Source organism: Rhinopithecus bieti, unplaced genomic scaffold, assembly GCF_001698545.2.
Source record: "Rhinopithecus bieti isolate Rb0 unplaced genomic scaffold, ASM169854v2 scaffold_1012, whole genome shotgun sequence".
Classification (NCBI taxonomy): Eukaryota; Metazoa; Chordata; class Mammalia; order Primates; family Cercopithecidae; genus Rhinopithecus; species Rhinopithecus bieti.
Genome location: NW_016803312.1, coordinates 1,115,170 through 1,134,648, shown reverse-complemented (window position 1 = coordinate 1,134,648; position 19,479 = coordinate 1,115,170). Strand labels below are relative to the sequence as shown.

General features: G+C 37.8%; 1 protein-coding gene and 1 long non-coding RNA gene across 4 annotated transcripts in view; one reads left to right on the top strand and one right to left on the bottom strand.

Annotated features, from left to right (window-relative positions):
- The window catches only part of HSPA14 (heat shock protein family A (Hsp70) member 14), a 33,225-nt gene that overhangs the window by 1,553 nt on the left and 12,193 nt on the right, over positions 1 to 19,479 (top strand). For 2 of the 3 annotated variants that reach the window (XM_017874294.1, XM_017874301.1), the window contains exons 2-10: positions 223 to 303; positions 381 to 463; positions 8,802 to 8,850; positions 8,980 to 9,085; positions 9,897 to 9,987; positions 11,377 to 11,481; positions 12,539 to 12,700; positions 14,283 to 14,438; positions 15,994 to 16,096. In XM_017874294.1, coding sequence (XP_017729783.1) covers positions 223 to 303; positions 381 to 463; positions 8,802 to 8,850; positions 8,980 to 9,085; positions 9,897 to 9,987; positions 11,377 to 11,481; positions 12,539 to 12,700; positions 14,283 to 14,438; positions 15,994 to 16,096 — 936 coding nt within the window. Of the gene's footprint in view, positions 1 to 222; positions 304 to 380; positions 464 to 3,685; positions 3,897 to 8,801; positions 8,851 to 8,979; positions 9,086 to 9,896; positions 9,988 to 11,376; positions 11,482 to 12,538; positions 12,701 to 14,282; positions 14,439 to 15,993; positions 16,097 to 19,479 lie in introns of those variants that run through there. The other variant, XM_017874311.1, reaches the window with a different exon arrangement.
- The window catches only part of LOC108531112 (uncharacterized), a 32,559-nt gene continuing 17,297 nt past the window's right edge, over positions 4,218 to 19,479 (bottom strand). Inside the window, exon 4 of the long non-coding RNA XR_001886067.1 lies at positions 4,218 to 4,291. This is a non-coding gene — a long non-coding RNA (uncharacterized LOC108531112). The remainder of the gene's footprint in view (positions 4,292 to 19,479) is intronic.

The window sequence follows — 19,479 nt, the reverse complement described above, 5'->3', positions numbered from 1 at the left end:
GATTCAATTGTTGACTTTGCAGAGCAGATTGAAAACATGAGGCAGTTCTTCATGGAATTATAGGCCTTCTATGAAAACGAGGAAATTAAATGGTAATTAAATTTGCAAGTTTAAAATATTGAGAGAGCAGTTTTTCTTTCCACACAGATGGCAAAGTAACACTGGTGCACACATGTCTGAATACATCTAATGAGACTATGTATTTCGTGTTTTTTTCTCTAGGATGGCCGGGCTGGTGTGGTTGCAAATGATGCTGGTGACCGAGTTACTCCAGCTGTTGTTGCTTACTCAGAAAATGAAGAGGTACTAGTCCCCTCATTTTTGTACTTGTGAAATAATTTAAAATTACATGCATTGTAATATATATATATTTTTTTCAGATTGTTGGATTGGCAGCAAAACAAAGTAGAATAAGAAATATTTCAAATACAGTAATGAAAGTAAAGCAGATCCTGGGCAGAAGGTACGGAATCAAATGATACTTTTAAATATAGTAATAGAAACACGTTCATAAATTCTAAGCATAACGTGAAACTAGAAACAGCATAGTTTGTTTCTTCATTTTATGACTGAGTACCCCCAGTAGGCTGTGTCTTTTGATTATTAGTGTTGGATCTTCTCCAGTATGGGATTCACTCAGATGTTAGTTTCTTGCTGACAGGTCTGTTAGTATTGATAAATGCTAACATTCGTTTAATTTTGGTAATTTGTGTCAGAGATGGTAATTTGTATTGTTCACATTTTTAGATTTTTTTTAACTGAGAGGATTTCAAAGATTTTGTGGGAATTTGAAGACTTTTTGATAATGTGGTTGAATTTTGCTGAATCTATTACAATTGCTCATAGTCGATGTAGACACTACTGATTTTCTTCCTCAGGACCTTTTGTGACACTTTCTGGGAACTAACTTTTCCATTGGACTTACAAATTTAATCATTAGAGTAACAGCTAAATTAACATCTTATGTAAGAATCAGATTAATCATCTGTTGTAACTTTAATTAGAAGATTAAAAGAGGCTTGCTTCCCCAGACTTCTGTCTCCTGAAATTATAGATTGCTGTAATAATTAGGGGTTTTCATTTTCACTACTGTAGTAATACTTGATAGAGTGTTTTTAAATTTTCAAAGTGCTTTCACATCTATTATTTTATTTAATCCTCTCAACATCCTTGTAAAATTGTCGAGGCAAATACTATCGTTCCCCATTTATAGATGAGAAAATCAAGGTACAAAGAAATTGTGGCTTTATGTTAGGGGGTAAACTGGATAAGACTGCAGATCAGGTCTCCTCACCCTCTGCCCCAGGTTCTTTTCTTTCAACTTTGTTTAGTGAGAATGTAAGTAAAAATGTCCTTGTGTTGATTTAGAATTTGGATATTATACATTAAATTTATACAGGTATCTCTTACCTGTTTATCTTATTTTGTATCTCTTACCTGTGTTCAATTAAATTGAACTTGATATTAATCTTTTTCCTTAGGATATTTATGCACTAAGCCAAAAACTATAGTTGTTTGGAGATAATTCAATATTTGGTGACAATAAACATATCTCTATATCCTTTTACCTGTTGACAAAGTACTGAGCATATTAAATATAAGTTGGTGTCAAATATTTTCAAATCATAAAGTGTAGAAAAAAGAATCGTAGATGGGTCTTGAAGCCTGAATCACTGAGCAGCCAACAATATATTTGTTTGTTTTTTTAAATTAAACTTTTTATTTAGAGAGAATTGTAGTTTTCTATGCTGCTGTGTAAGAAATAATACAGAAATGTCAAGCACATTACTGGATTCACCACTTCTCCCCTTGGTTACATCTTGCAAAACTATAGTACAGTGTCACAACCAAGATACTCACATTGATACAGTCCAGATACAGTACATTTCCATAGATCTCTCCCCTGGTAGCCAACAATATGTTACTGTTTGTTTTATGCTGCTGTTTGGGGGCAGATGGTTACAGTAATTATGTGGCTTTCTTCTGCCATGTTGTACAAAAAAGCTTTGTATTAGCAGAGCAACTTAAACTCACTTTTCTGGCTCATAGTGACAGTCATATGGGTAACACAGAGCCACAGTGTGCTATAATTAGTGAAGACTGAGCATCTTTCAGATTGCTATACCATGGTCATGCTTGGACTCCTTTAGAGTTAGCTGCCTCGTGGTCCAGGTGATTTTCCCTCCCAGCCCATCTGCTCACCAGACAAGGGTGATTTTTACAGATCCACTGTGGTACCAACTCTCAGCCACGAAAGCATTTGGCCCTTTTGTTACCAAGCCATTAGGTCCTTGGTGCCGTGTCTACCCTGGGTAAACTCCTGAAGTTGGGCTGTCTCAGTCTTGGCCTCATGCCTGTTTATGACCTACTCACAGGTAGCACCACTTAACTTGCTGCCAAAATTATCCTTACACCCTTCCTGTAACTCTCATTCCCCTGTGGCCTTCCAGCCAGAAATGCGGTCCTTGGACCTGGCTTCTCAGCAATTATCCCTGAGAGGGAAGATCCTGGAGATATCCTGAGAGCACACAGAGCTTCCCCACACCTTCAGACTTGCACCTTGCTGTCCAGAAGCTGCCCAGCCCTCCTTTCCAACCCACAATGGCCAGTGCCAATAGCAGTGCGGGCATCCGGTGGTCCAGACAGGAGACACGAACTCTTCTCTCCATACTAGGCGAGGCGGAGTATATTCAGCGCCTCCAGACTGTGCATCACAATGCAGATGTCTATCAGGCTGTGTCTAAGCGAATGCAGCAGGAGGGCTTCCGCCGCACCGAACGTCAGTGCCGTTCCAAGTTTAAAGTTCTGAAGGCATTATATTTAAAGGCCTATGTTGCCCATGCCACAAGTATGGGTGAGCCACCACACTGTCCATTTTATGATACTTTGGATCAGCTTCTCCGAAATCAGATAGTGACTGACCCAGACAACTTAATGGAGGATGCTGCTTGGGCCAAGCACTGTGATCAGAATTTAGTGGCCTCTGACGCCCCAGGGGAAGAGGGAACCGGCATTCTAAAATCAAAAAGGACTCAGGCAGCTGATCATCAGCCTGTGTTGAAAACAGTTAAGGAATCAGATGAGGATTGTCAGCTAAGAATCAGTGACCGGATACAAGAAACCAGTGACCTCGAGGACTCCTGGGATGAATCCTCGGGTGCAGGTAACTCCCAAGCATGTGAAGGATTCGGGTCCCAGAATCACATGGCTCTCAACAGCTGTGTCTGTTTGGATAGTGTCCTCTTCAGCATAGTTCCTGTTTCTGCCTCATTCTGCCCCATGCACCTTTTTAAAAACCTAATAGTAAGCTAAAGGGTTCCAGGTTTTCAAAAGCTATGCCCATAGCAACATAAGGTATTAGAACTCTTTAAACCTAGAAGAAGTGCTCTCTCGAACCAAACTAGTTCTGGCATTATTAATAATGGGTAGTTAGGAATGTGTAGTTCTAGAGTGGGTTGGATAGCTATGTACAAAGGGGTTCAGGAAGGCAAGGGAGAAGTTTTAGAGGTGAAATTAAACAGGTCACAATGTCCAGATTAAGGAAATGGATTCTTCCCAGTCCCTGGTGGAAAGAGACTTTCCAGGAACAACCATAGTTTTATAATTTGTCTCAGCTCTGCTGCTGGCTCCAAGCATTCCCTTAGCAGGAATGTTCTCTTTGCAACATTGTTGCTTTGTTTTTCAGGGTGCTCTCAAGGGACCCCCAGCTACAGCAGCTCCCACAGCCTTTTCAGAGGTGCAGTTGCTCCCTGTCAGAGCAGCCCCATGGCCAGACTGGGTGTGTCTGGGGAGCCCAGCCCCTGCACCAGCACCAGCCGCAGCACTCCTGGGGTAGCCTCCACACCGCAGACTCCAGTCTCCTCTTCGAGAGCTGGTTTTGTTTCTGGTGGGGATAGGCCTTTGACCAGTGAGCCCCCTCCAAGGTGGGCAAGGCGAAGAAGGCGGTCAGTGGCCAGGACTATTGCAGCTGAGTTGGCAGAAAACAGGCGATTGGCACGAGAACTCTCAAAGCGGGAGGAAGAAAAACTGGACAGGCTGATTGCTATTGGTGAGGAGGCCAGTGCTCAGCAAGACACTGCCAATGAGCTCCGCAGGGATGCTGTCATCGCAGTCAGACGTTTGGCAACAGCAGTGGAAGAGGCAACTGGTGCTTTTCAGCTAGGCCTTGAAAAATTGCTTCAGAAGTTGATTTCGAATACCAAAAGCTAGGAACCAATTACAAAAGGCTCTGTTTCCTAAACTGGTAGAAGTCTAGTTTCCAAATCTGCCTTCTGAATCGCTGGCTTCTTTTCTATGTCCTCAGAAAAAAACATGGATGAACCATCAATATCCAGATAATACAAATATAATTGCTAATTCATTTTCCCAAGATCCTCCACCAAATGGAAGACCTTTCAGAAATGCCAGGGGTGGCTTAATAGAAAACAATGGAGCCATGTTCTAGAGAGCTGGTTCATCGTAGCTTAGTCACAGATGTGAAGCATTTTACTTTACCTCTCTCCAGCAGTTTCCTCATCTGTAAAATGGGGATCAGTAATAACTCTTGCCCTGCCTACCTCACAGGGTTGTTGTGAGGATCACATGGTTCATAGATGTGAAAGAGTTTAAAAGTTTAAAAGCACTGTACACGTTTAAGTTATTAATGCATATGGCCTTGACTGAGGTAAGACACATTAGTTTACAAGATACAGGAGTATAAATGTATACTGTGACTTCATTGCTTAAATCTTTCCTTTGCTGGTCTAACTTGACTGCTTCATGGAGTTTGAAAGCTTAATTTTAAAAATCCTTATGTGGCTCGTTAGACTAGTATAAACACAACCTGTATTTGTACCTTAATCTCTTACGTTTCCACTGCTGTGTCTGACATATCTACTAGTAAGCACTCTTGTCAAACTGTCTTTCTAGCCTTCATTTTACTGGTTCTTAGTCCCTTATCAATATAAGGAAATAAGTGCCAGGGAGCCACCATAGTGTGTTACGGTTTATATCGATAATCTTCAATATAAAATATTGGCCATTTTATAAAATATTAAATGTATGTAAATTCTTTGCATTTCATATTATTTGGGTCCCTTGATATGCCTAAATTACATCTTGAAGTTTCGGTTGCCATTGGAACATTGTGGAAACAATTCAGATTATATCAGTTTCCAATCTGCTTTTTAGCTGATTTCATTCTTTTCTGTTATTTTTTTGTCTAGTATGTTATACAGGGCAAGCCCTAGAAAACTTTCCTTTTGAAGAGCTTTCCAAGATTCCTTTTTCTCAGATGTTGTAGACAGAAGTTTATGTAGTTAATGGCATCTGCTGGAAGAAAACAGCTTTGTTTCCCCTTTAACTTGGGGAACAGTAGGGGATGGTGTGGATAAAGATTGCCTGCAATAGATGACTCCTTTTAAGCACTAGCCCTGAACAGATGAGCCTCCTCCCAACCCCAGACACACACTTTGGGAGAGATGAAGGTGATAAGCCACACTTCCGATTTACTCTAGAAGGGAAGACATTAATCTCTGTCATTAAACTAACTTAAAGCTTTTAGTGGTTTACTTAATACTTTTAGGAATACAAATAGGAATCTTTGGGATTTAAAAAGTTTTCCCATAATCTAGAAGTTGGAAAAAAAGAAAAAGAGTGGGAATGTTGGGGGAGGTTTTATTTTCTATTTTGCAGCCTCGAGTGCTGAGCTGAATGCTGGAAATGCACATGGGTGAAGAAATGGTCAGAGCAGCAGTGGGAATGTACCCAGAACCATGAGTAGACAGCAGGCAAGCCGCTCTGCTAAGCCAGGGGTGGAGGTGTGAGGCAGCTGGTGTGGTAGAATATGCTGGAATCTAGTTAGAATTCCTGGATTCGAATCCTGTCACAGTTTGTTTCATCAGACAAATCACTTGCCCTTTTCTATTATTACTATTTTTTATGTTTTTGAGACAGTCTCACTGTTTTGCCCAGGCTGGAGTGCAGTGGTGCAATCTTGGCTCACTGCAACCTCTGCCTCCCAGGTTCAAGCGATTCTCCTGCCTCAGACTCCCAAGTAGCCGGGATTACAGGCATGAGCCACCGTGCCCAGCTAATTCATGCCTCAATTTCTTCATCTCCAGATTGAGGGATTTGTACTAGATTTTTTTTTTCCTCGTACCTTTCAGCTCTAAAAAATTTTGAAATAGCATAATAAAAGGCAAAAAAAATGAAATTTTAATTGTAATATTTTCTGTCACAGCAGCATATGTATATTTGAAATACTGGTAACAATTGTAAGGTAGCATTCTCTGGTATTAATATTTATTAATATGCTTATGAACTTCTAAGCACCACACCAGACATACAGACTCTTTGCTTTAAAAGAGCATATACTTAAGGCATTGAAATGGATACAGCTATATTCATTGTCTCAATTGTCTTAGGCTATTATATGGAAAGATACATGTCAATTATAGGTAGGTAGGTAGATTTGCTGGAAAAACAGAAGTACTTGACGGAGAGTTAGGCCTGTATTCTATAAATCTATTAATGGTAGCAAAGTGCATAACACAGGGATTTCTTTGAGATGAAAGGAGTGCTGAGGAAGAGAAGTGGAATTAATATTTGGATGTAGTATTGTGAAATTCAATGGGTAAAGTAACCCTAATGTGGGAATAAAAGTCAAGGGAAAGGTTTTGAATAAGTACACAGGAAAATAGCTTAAAATTATTGAGGGGAGGAAAACTGCAATACAGGGAGACAGTGTGCAAGAAAGCAAGCCAGGAATCTGCCTATGTGGTAGACCCAACCATTACTACCTGAACCCCCTTAGAAAAGCCTTTCCAGCATTCCATAACTCAGGTTCCTCGTTTATAGAGTGGGAAACTCATAATTGTCCTACCTACCTCACAGGGGTGTTGTGAGGATCAAAGGAACAGATGAATGTAAGAGCACTTTCAGATGTGTAAGGCACTGTCATGTAACAAGTGGGGGAAAGACTCTGGAGCACATTAGTGCTGGTGTGTGCCAAGCCTGTGGGCTTGTTGACCATAAGGGATATTTAAGAAGGAGGAGGAAGAGAAGATGGCATTGCTAATAAAGGTTGTGAGACACAACCATAGGATTAACTGCCTCCTCAAGTCCATCGTGTTAATAAGGTGCTACGTATACCAACTTCCCACCACCTTTGTTTTTCTGTTCAGTAATCCTGGTGTGGACAAATAAAGATTTCACTTGTATGTAGTTACGGATCAGTCCACTACTTTGTGATGATGTCTGTGGTTCTTTGTTGCCTCCATTCTCTGCTTTGCTTTCTCCTCTGCTAAGTGTCTTGCCTGTCTGCGGCCCTTGGAGCTATATGTGCTTTCTGTCTTCAGAGGACAGCGGCCCTCTTTATACGGCAGTTGAGAAATAATTTTCCATTTCTAAGAGTTCTACAAATTCTGTAAAATATCTTTCCTGGCAAATTATCTTGTCTGGGTGGTAGACAGCCTACACATAACTGTATAAATTTTTCTGGTTGACTTAAATTCTAAAGAAAACAGAACTAGAAAGTGTCATGCTGAAATTCTAATATTGGTGCAGAACCGACCATGAGCACACTTTATCTTTTTTTTCTACTCCTACGGTGTTTGGCATATAGTTAATATTAAATACTGAGTGTAGGAAAAGGAAGAAGCAAAGAGTTTAATGGAAAGAATACTAAACTTTGTACTGAAGGTCTGGGTGCCAGCCAGTTATGCCATTAATTAGCTGTGTGACTTTGGGCAAGCTAGTTAATTATCTCCTGTCCTATTGATATTTAGGTGATAGAGAAGTATGAGGAACCTGAAAGTATTCCAGAGTCCGAAGCCAGATTAGTCCATTTTAAACCCCTTTTGTCTGCCTCTTAACAAGTTAAGGTCTCCAGATGCTCTGTAACCCTTCAGCAATTAGCCACTATTAATTTTCAGCTTCTCTTATTAAACAAATAGAAGTCACAGCTCCTTGGAATAAGGGTTTAATGGAAGGATACTAGTCTATTTTATCTTAATTTGTAGATGACATTAAGCCAAGAATCAGATTTCTATCCCTACTCAAGGGACAGAAGTACTGTGATCATTTACAAGATGAGTGGGAGGCAGCCTGGTAAAGTATGAATAATAGCAGTCTGATAGAGAAGACCTGGGCTCATGTACTGACTCTGCCCCTTGTTATCTTATAAGTTATTGCCCCTCTCTGAAGCTCTTTTTCTCTAAAATAATACCTGCCAAACACACCCGACTTAGGTGTCGTGAAGATAAATTGAGATAATGAAAACATTTTGTAGTCTGCATAAGTTGCTTAAATCTGTTTATATATGCATATCTATAGTACTCTGCACCTTTCTATAAACAACATTCATAGTTTGCTCAACCTTTTGGTTTCTGGAGTTGGTGTGTGTTCAGAAACCAAGCAACAAAAGATGGTCTTAGCTACTTTGTTTTGCCCTTAGTTTGCAACCTTCTCATCTCAGTGGTTAGGTCTTCAGAATCACAGGTGTGAAACTATGATATAAAATCATGGATATTATAAAAAGTCACCTCAAAATATATAGCATCTATTAATAGCAAGGCCAGAACACGAAAGCTATTTATTTTGAAATGCAAAGATCAGTAGTTTAGTAGAATTACTATAACCCTTATAAATACTCCATTTCTATCTTCTGTAATATTTGAAGACTTAGTATTAAGCAGCTTAATAACTTTGTTAATATTTTAATATTTGTTCAGTGATATTGAGAACTATAGTCTTCTTTAAACTTTATATATCTACAATACTGATTTTAATACTTAGCTATCTTTATCTTTCTTTATGGACAGCTCCAATGATCCGCAAGCTCAGAAATACATCACGGAAAGTAAATGTTTAGTGAGTATGGTTCTATTATTGCTTCCCTGTTACACAAGGGTAATTACCAAGGTCATAACATGTAATGTTGATTTGAAACTTTGCATTTTTATTAAAATTTATTTAGCATAATTATACTTTATTTTATAGGTCATTGAAAAAAATGGGAAATTACGATATGAAATAGATACTGGAGAAGAAACAAGATTTGTTAACCCAGAAGATGTTGTCAGACTGATATTTAGTAAAATGAAAGGTATTTAGCAAAAGATATCTAATAGTTACCGTTAATGATCTTTTGAAAGTTGACCTTAAAAAAAAAAGTTAGAGGTATTTTTAGATCCTGGGAGAAGCAGAGTGATTGAACAGATAAGTAAGGACATACAAACTGTAGACCTGGTTGGGGCACTAATTGACTATGTGCCCTTGATGATTTGCCTTCCCTGACTTTGATTTCCCTATAAGTCATATAAATGGATTAGGCCAAATAAGAGTTCAAAACCTATTTAGTGGCCGAGTAAGCTTGGTGAATAGTGGCACTTCAAGATTGACAGTATTCCGTGAACAATAATTTAGGCAGATTAATAGGTCTGATTTTATCAGCAGTTCAGAGAAAGGCTCTGAGCCGAGTGATATTCTGTCGAACAATTTGGGAAATTCTGGAATAGATTGTTTATAAGGCTCCCTTCAGTCCTGTAATGATGTTAAGAACTTGGGGGATGGAAGGCAGTCTTTAAATGTAGAGAACTAACATTGTGACATTGTGTCTTCACACATATGCGTTAGGAGCTTATTCTCCATGGAGTCAGTCTAATTTAGAAGATGGTTGATACTGAAGCCTAAGAGCCAGGCTCTTTGGAAAGCTGGTTCTGTGTCCAAAAGATATCACCAAAACCACCAGAAGTGCTGCATGATTTAAGAGCGCAGAGAAGAAAATTGACATGGGGGGCAAGCAAGTGAATTGGGAAATATGTTTAGTGAGATCTTTGTCATAAATTAATAAACTTCAGAAAGTATCACTTGTCATTTTTTTCTGTCATCAGAATTTTATATTTTTTAATATGCAGAAACGGCACATTCTGTATTGGGCTCAGATGCAAATGATGTAGTTATTACTGTCCCATTTGATTTTGGAGAAAAGCAAAAAAATGCTCTTGGGTAAGTATATGGGGTTTATCTTACTGGCTTAATTAAAGGAAATACAAAATCACTATACAGTAAAGGGTAACATTATATTTGAAAGTACCTTAGGCAATAAAATTGTATTTGTAAATAATTTAGTAAGGTAATGATCATTAATATATATTTTTTTTGATGAAATGCCAAGAGTCCGGGTTTGGTGGCTCACGCCTGTAATCCCAACATTTTGGGAGACTGAGCAGGAGCGGACCACCTGAGGTCAGGAGTTCGATACCCACCTGGCCAACATGGCAAAACCCTGTCTCTATTAAAATATGACAATTAGCTGGGCATGGTGGTGCCGCCTTTAATCCCAGCTATTCGGGAGGCTGAAGCGTAAGAATCGCCTGAACCTAGGAAGTGGAGGTTGCATTGAGCCAAAGTCGCGCCACTTCACTCCAGATTGGGTGACAGCGAGACTTCGTCTCAAAAAAAAAAAGAAATGCCAAGAGAACATAAAATTAAATATGGTGTACCGTCAGCTGTTTTGATCAGAAACGTTTTAAATTACCTGGTTAAATTGACATTTATGAATCTCTTTGCCTAGTTTTCTGTAATTAAGGTTTATGTGGGAATTACATGTGCAGTTTTAGAAAACGTTTGTGATTATTTCTTCACCTTAGATCTTAATCTAAACAAAAAAGTTAGTTTTTACAGGTCATTATGCAAATGGTATGCTTTTATGCCTTTGCTATGCAGGATAGAGTTTCATACAAGGTTCTGGGTGTTGAAGTTGCCTCTGAGGCAGAGAATTGCCTTATTTACTTTTAAAAACTGAACACTAGATTAAAGAAATTGGAAAATTTCAAGTGTTTTATAAATTTGTCTTTCTACAGTTTTTGCATAGGCATTTTTTCTTTCAATAAATGTGTATTGATTACTGTTTATGCCACACTGTATTGAAGGTTGAGTAAATAGAGATAAATAGGACATGTTTTCTGATGTCACAGAATTAACAAGATAATTATGATAAAGTGTGGCAAGTAGTTTGAATGGGGAAGTTCTGGATAGCATGAAGACAGGACACCTGTCCTAGACTCTGAGAGCCCCAAAAGACTCTCGTCTTCTGAACTTTTTTTTTTTTTAACATGGACATTTTTGAGAGCTTTATTTCTCTTACTCAGTATATGTGCTTTTTGCTTGCTTTGTCAAGAATACGGGCTCTGAACATTACAATTTTAAACAAAGTGATCTCTTATAGTCATTCATTTCTTGTTTTCTATATTCTTGCTTCTAAAGATCATTTTACTTCATGTTCTACTTATGAAATCTTAGTAGCTTTTGTATAGAATCTTTAGGAGAGCATTTCTAAAAATGTAGAATTGAACATGTGATAAATTAAATTCATTGAAAGCAAATTGTTCACAGGGAAGCAGCTAGAGCTGCTGGATTTAATGTTTTGCGATTAATCCACGAACCGTCTGCAGCTCTTCTTGCTTATGGAATTGGACAAGACTCCCCTAATGGAAAAAGGTAAAGGTCATATTTGAAGTTTTAAGTTTTTTGAGTGCAGAAAACATTTTAGATTATAGCGATTATATCAGTAAAGATTATTATGTAACGCAGTGGTTCCCAACTTTTCTGGATGGAAAACAGACTCTTTCCTACTTTTTCAAGTAGTTGAGAAAGATGTCCTAGGAAAGCACAGGAAAAACATAATGGGAGAGAAGATTGAGCTTTTATGCCCTTGTCGTATTGCCCTCATTTTGTCCCTTTTTTGAGGGAAGATTTGAAAATTCTAGGCCTGGCCAGTTTCCAACTTAAGCTACCACACTGCTGATTTTTGTGCCAATTCCAGTTATTAGACATGTTTGCAAATAATAGATACTGTTATATACATTTGACAGGGCAGGAGATGGGAAATTTAACATGAGGTTTTGAGACTTCTTTTAATGGTGAAATACTAGAACATACTTATCCCTAATATAGCTGTCAATATGTCTTAATAGAATAGATAGTCGTTCAACTTTAGAGAAGTTAATTCAGATACCGTGTTAATTTTACGTAATTGTTTCACCTCATTATTTGGATCTCCCAGTTAAGTAAATAAATATGTGTACACCATGAGGAAATTATTTTTAGAAAAATGTGAGAATATCAAATTATGAGTTTTAATACATGGGGAATCGGGAATTAGCTCCTAATTTTGCATATGTAATATATCTACAGAACATGCAATTGCAGTAGTAACTTGCATAATATTAACACATAGAATTTCTATGTTCAGTTCTCTTAAAATACACTATAATCACAAATCTCTTGATTTACTTTGAAAAGTTCGTGTTTTGAACTCCTTACTCAGAAGAATACAGTTGTATCCACATGACTAAGTAAAAAAGAACTTTGATTTGGATACAGAACGTCTCGAATCTAGGCTTGATTTGTCAATAAGTGACTATAGACAACTTAGTTATTCATCTGAAATATTCCGTTTCCTCATTTGTAGTTTAAAGGGATTAAACTAAGTGACTTCTGATATCCAACTTAGTTTTCAAATGTCATTCCCTGATAACTTTATCTTCTCTTGAAGCAATATTTTGGTGTTTAAGCTTGGAGGAACATCCTTATCTCTCAGCGTCATGGAAGTTAACAGTGGAATATATCGAGTTCTTTCAACAAACACTGATGATAACATCGGTGGTGCACATTTCACAGAAACCTTAGCACAGTATCTAGCTTCTGAGTTCCAGAGGTGAGTATTAATGGCCTGAATAATACCTTATGATTGAGGTTTTCCTTCAGATATTTTATTTTTTTTCCTAATTTATTTTAAGTTATCCTGCTGCAAAGCAGGATGTAGTTTTTTTCATTGCTTGGAAACTGGATATTTTCATATCTAGAGTTATAATGTCCTGTCCAGGCAATTCAAAGAAGCAGAGGCCAGACTGCCTAGTGCAGTGTGCTTGGATTTTTCACTTAGTATAAAGAGACCATCAGATACTGAACTGCATGAACTTGGATTTTAATTCTTCATATGGTGCTCTTCTGTCTGGATAAAGGAGTGTATAGGCACTGAGGCTTCATTGCCTTCTGAACAGTTTTTAAAAGTTTGGCTCTGGTGAAGATTGCATTACATTATCTTCATATTCCAGTAAGTTATTGTCTTACGGAGTATTTATCTTAATTACTCATCTGCTGCTAGGAATATTTCAGTCTTGTTACTGGATATAATTACTCCAAAATTCTAACCCTTTTGGATGTTACAAAAGTCAAATATGTAAAGGTTATACTTTGGGTATTGCTGCTCTAAAAAAAAAAAAAAAAAGTAATTGAAATGGTATTTTAGCCAGTTTGACCTAATTGGTTGAAGAAGTCTTGAAAAGTCATAATGTCTCACTTGTTTGATAAAGATCTATACTGTTTTTGTTATAAAATAGATGTTGTTTAAACAAAGTCATTCATCACTACTTAGTAAGTAGTTTTAAAAATGAACTCATATTGGAGATAGTGGAATGTAATTTTACCTATTTTGTTGTATGTGTCAAATTTATGTGAAGAAACACTTGTAGGGGTTTTTTTTTCTTTTTCTTGCTTGACAAATAATTTCATGCCATTAAACAGTGATTGTGCTGTGATTATAAAGGGTAAAATAGGAGACTTTGACGCAGTTACATAAATCTCCTTTAACCTCTGTGCCTCACCTGGAAAAGGGTGATATCTACTTTCTTCAGAGTACAGCCTATTATTACAATTACATAATGCAGCAGTTCATGGTTATGTAATATAGCAATTCAGAGTATTAAGGAAATCGGTACTTCATTTTTCTTGAGGTGACCCCTTTAATTGCACAGAGTGTTTTAGGAAAGTTTAGAGGGAGTAGAAGAGAAATACTGAAATCTGGAATATTTTTCACTAATTTATTATTTATTTTATTTATTTATTTATTTATTTTGAGACAGAGTTTTGCTCTTGTCGTCCAGTTTGGAGTGCAGTGGTGCAATCTTGGCTCACTACAATCTCCGCCTCCCAGGTTCAAGTGATTCTTCTGCCTCAGCCTCCCAAGTAGCTGGGACTACAGGCGTGCACACCCAGCTAATTTTGTATTTTTAGTAGAGATGAGGTTTCGCCATGTTGACCCTGGTTGGTCTTGAACTCCTGACCTCAGGTGATCTACCCGCCTGAGCCTCCCAAGGTTGGGATTACAGGCGTGAGCCACCGCACCTGGCCTGATTCACTAATTTATTATTGTTTTAATAAGGATTATCCAAATTTTAGTTACAATATTGTAAATGGCCCAGTAATTTTAAACCTCAAAGGCTATGTTTTTAATTTAGATCCTTCAAACACAATGTGAAAGGAAATGCGCGAGCCATGATGAAATTGATGAACAGTGCTGAAGTAGCGAAACATTCTTTGTCAACCTTGGGAAGTGCCAACTGTTTTCTTGACTCATTATATGAAGGTCAAGATTTTGATTGCAATGTGTCCAGGTAAAACTGAAGTTCAAAAAACTTTTTAAAAAAATTCCAAGAACATGTTTGTTTAGGTATAATTTTCTTATTTTGGGTTTTTGTTTGTTTGAGATTTATCAACCATCTATAGTATCTTTACTTTTGGGGTCCAGTTTTTGTCAGACTAAATAGCTGTTACCCGAGTAATTACATCAGTTGTGATTGCTTGCCCTGTTATTTTATGGCTACAATTAGGAGTGTGTGAAGGCATCCTAGAACCTTCAACCTAGATCCTACAAGTGATAAAGTACAAAGGGAGGAAGTGCTATAGTCTTTGTGTTGCATATTTGCTAATAATAATGATACAGCCTATTCAGATCCCTCAACAACATAATAGGTGACTTGGAAGCATAGTGAAAATTTCCAAGTCTGCAGGATCTTATTTTTTTTTTAGGATTCTAGTGACTGTATTTGGTTAAATTCTCTTTTCATCTGTTTAGTTTAGCTTCTTCATTTTCCCCAGGCCTTCATGAAGACTCTAGATCTGCACTGCCCAATAAGAGAGCCACTAGCCACCTGTGGCTGCTTAAATTTAACTTAATTAAGATAACATTAAAAATGCAGTTCCTCAGTAGCACTTGCTGCAGTTCAAATGTTCAGTAGTCATGTGGCTAGTGATTGGCAGAAAGGTCTGTTGGACAGCTATGCTCCAGATCTTTGAAGAAAGAGTTCAGGCTACAACTCAAAAGATAGAAAAGGCATTGCATTGAATTAGAATCTCTTTTTGGATAGAGTATGTGTATTTTCCTCGTTCCAGAATTCCTTAGGATTAAGTTTGTCCATGTCCTCGGTATATATCTGCTTTATTAATCAGTAATTAAGAAGGAAATGAAATTTATAATTTTCATTAGGGAAATTTTCCTTTGTCACAAAGATTTCAACCATAAAAGTATGCTTTACTATCTATAAGGATTATATATATTAATAGAGAGATAACATTAATTTTTAAGCCATTCATCTGCATTTAAGAAGTTCTGTATGAAGATTAGGGAGTACATTTTCATGACTATAAATTTTCTTAAAACTTTGTTACCTGCCAGCATTCAAGTTTCTCAGGGAGTACAGAGGGACTAAACTTATGTACAACATGGTCTCAAACTGTCAAGGAAAATCATTAGAAATAATTTTAAAGTTTTAACATATAAAATGACAGAAACTTTCAAATGATGGTTTGATTAGGTTCAATAGGTTTATTGTTGGGAATGCTATATGCTGGGTATGTGTTTTTCGATTTTTTATTTTTTGGAAGCTTATAAGTAGACCATAAGCAAGATGGGCTTTCACTTGAATTTGATTTTATCTTCATACATATGTAGGTGAATGACCTAGACCCTCCTCTCTCTATGATATTGCACCACTCTTACCTAATACCTTATTCTGATGGAAAACCTGTCATTCAGAGAACTATCATATTAAGTTTTGGCATTACTCTTCACAAGAAAAGGAAAAGTGATATTTGTTTGATTGTACTGAGCCCTGTTTTGTCTTTCTCTTGTTTCTGTGTCTGTGTGTTTCTGTGTGTGTGTGTGTACAGAGCAAGATTTGAACTTCTTTGTTCTCCACTTTTTAATAAGTGTATAGAAGCAATCAGAGGACTCTTAGATCAAAGTGGATTTACAGCAGATGATATCAACAAGGTAATGCTTTTACATTTTTCTTATTTTAGGTATAGTTTCAGACTTGGAATTTAGGAAATAGCTCTTGGTACTGAAAGAATATTTTTATGCATTTAAGTATTAGATTGTGTTAATGAATAAGGAAAAATTGATGAAATCTTGATTAATGGCTCTGGTGAACTCATTTTTATATATTCAGTTTCCTAGCAAAACAGAATAATTCCTTTCCAGTGTATTTTTTATATGTAAGCATAGACAGAGAGATATTTGAATACTTACTATGTGCCAGGCACTGTTTCCAAGAGTTCTACACATATTAATGTGTTGAATACTCACAATAACTCTGAAGTAGGCACTATTATTTATCCCCAAGGTAAGCACTATTATTTATCCTAGTTTTGTAAGTGAAGGCACCAAGGTACAGAGATTAAGTAGCTTCCTGAAGATCACATGGTAAGTAGTAGAGCCAGGATTTAACCCAGTATCGTTCCTGTGTCTACTCATAACTAGTATACCAGGCTGCTTCCCGCTCCTTGCTTAGGAACATATTTTTAGACTTTCTAAAAAATTCAAATTTTAGTATTTTCTTTTTTTCCCAAAATTATTTCTCTTCATTGAACATACTCTTTTTATCCATTTAAAACGAGCCAGGTGCAGTGGCTCAAGCCTGTAATGCCAACACTTCGGGAGGCCAAGGAGGGAGAATTGCTTGAGCCCAAGAGTTCAAGACTAGCCTTGGCTGTTTCATAGTGAGACCCTGGCTCTACAAAAAAAAAAAATTAGCTGGGCATGGTGGTGGGGCGTCTGTGGTCTCAGCTTCTTGGGAGACTGAGGTGAGAAGATCACTTGGGCTCAGGGGGTCAAGGCTGCAGTGAGCCATGATTCCTACCACTGCACCCCAGCCTGGGGACAGAGCAAGACCCCATCTCAAAAATAAAATAAAAATAAAATGTATATGATTTTTTAAATTTTCATTATTGAAGAAGTAAGTATTCATGTAAGAAAATTCAAAAAATACCAAAAGGCAGCTGTATTTCTAACTCGTGTAACTTGTATACATAGATGTGTTTGCTAGCTATAGTTTTGTGAATTTTTTTAATAACAGTTCTAATTCCATATGTACAGTTTTGAATTTTGCCTAATTTATGTAATATAACCAATTCTCCCCCCCGCCCCGTATTACTGTAGTCTTTATAAACACAATTTGGAATAGATGGCTAATGTCCTAAAAAAGGAAACGCACTGTAAATTTTTCACTGTGGTCCTGTTGTAGACACCTGGGTTTGGGTTTTTTCCTCCCCTGTAAGAGAATGATGCCTGTCTTTATACAGAGGCGTTTATCATATTTAGGATTATTCCTTAGAGTAGATTCCCAAAGTAAAATACTAGGTCAAGAATAAAATAGCTTAAGACTATTTTACCTCAAATTACTTTCCAAAAGAATTAACTAATATTCCCATCAGCAATATATAACAGTATACATTTTACTATAGCCTTGTCGACACTGAGTTATAGCATTTAAAGATAAATTTCCAATTGACTGTTGAAAAAAGATCTTTTCACTTTATATTTCATTGGCTACTAGAGGATTTTCTTTTTTCTTTTCTTTTTTTTTTTGAAACGGAGTCTCGCTCTGTCGCCCAGGCTGGAGTGCAGTGGTGTGATATCTGCTCACTGCAAGCTCCACCTCCTGGGTTCATGCCATTCTCCTGCCTCAGCCTCCCGAGTAGCTGGGACTGCAGGCACCAGCCACCATGCCTGGCTAATTTTTTGTATTTTTAGTAGAGACGGGGTTTCACCGTGTTAGCCAGGATGGTCTCGATCTCCTCACCTCATGATCTACCTGCCTTGGCCTCCCAAAGTGCTGGGATTACAGGCGTGAGCCACCGCACCCGGTCAGAGGATTTTTCTTAAATGTTTATTTAATTTTGTGTCTCCTTGGTATAAATTTTTATCTCATATTATTTGCCTATTTAATCATTTAAATCTTTTTTTTTAAAACTTGTGCAAATACTTTACATAATTGGAATATTAGCTATCATGTACAGCAATCTTTCTTTGAGGCATTTACTTTGCTGTTTAGTTTTGGTCCTGCTAGGGAGGAGTGTGTTTGACTTACTCTTGATCTTTGACTCTGTTTCCTGCAGCTGCTTTGCTTGGATGTATGGCAAATATAAAATATACTTTTCTTTTAACTTGTCTATAGTTTGACAGTTTTATGTTTTTATTTTTTTTAATGTCTACTATGTGGTGACAATTTTTTTTTTGCAGTTTAGTTCAATAAGTATATATGTGTGTGTGTGTATATATATATATATTTTAACACAATGTGACATTGTGTTAAAATCTTTTTTCAACGTCAAATTGTGTTTAACACATTGTGTTAAAATTTTGCCAGGTGGCCGGGCGTGGTGGCTCAAGCCTGTAATCCCAGCACTTTGGGAGGCTGAGACGGGTGGATCACGAGGTCAGGAGACCGAGACCATCCTGGCTCACACAGTGAAACCCCGTCTCTACTAAAAAATACAAAAAACTAGCCGGGCGTGGTGGTGAGCGCCTGTAGTCCCAGCTGCTCAGGAGGCTGAGGCAGGAGAATGGCGTGAACCTGGGAGGCGGAGCTTGCAGTGAGCCGAGATCCGGCCACTGCACTCCAGCCTGGGCGACAGAGCGAGACTCCATCTCAAAAAAAAAAAAAAAAAAAAAATTTGCCAGGTGTTTGAAGGCTGGGAGGCAAGTCATATGATGTTAGTAAAGTCATATGATGTTAGTGGTGGAAGGTGCAGGGCTTGGAGACAGACCCACCTAAACATGAAGCCTCATGGTTCTAATAGTTCTAGATTGGGCAAAATTCTTCATTTCCTGAGCCTTACTTTCTCTTCTTATAAGAGTGATAATATTTACCTTACAAGTAAGTGTTGTAAGTATAACTTACTCTATAGGGTTGCTACAAGGGTTAAATGAAATGTCTGTGGCACAGCCTGTTACATATCGTGACAAATAAGCATCAGTTCCCTTTCTTACTCAATTGGTCACGAAGCCCCGTCATTTCATTGTCACTCATAGTCCAATTCTCAGTCGCTTGAGTTGAGGCGGAATAGTTTTTGGTTTGAAAATGTTGTTAGAGATTCCCTCTCCAGATGTTTCTAAGACACAGGCTTTTGAGAACTTAATAATATGAAATTGTCTTGTTAGTGTGTTGACCTTGGTACAGTAAGAAAACAACCCTCGGCCGGGCGCGGTGGCTCAAGCCTGTAATCCCAGCACTTTGGGAGGCCGAGACGGGCGGATCACGAGGTCAGGAGTTCGAGACCATCCTGGCTAACACGGTGAAACCCCGTCTCTACTAAAAAATACAGAAAACTAGCCGGGCGAGGTGGCTGGCGCCTGTAGTCCCAGCTATTCGG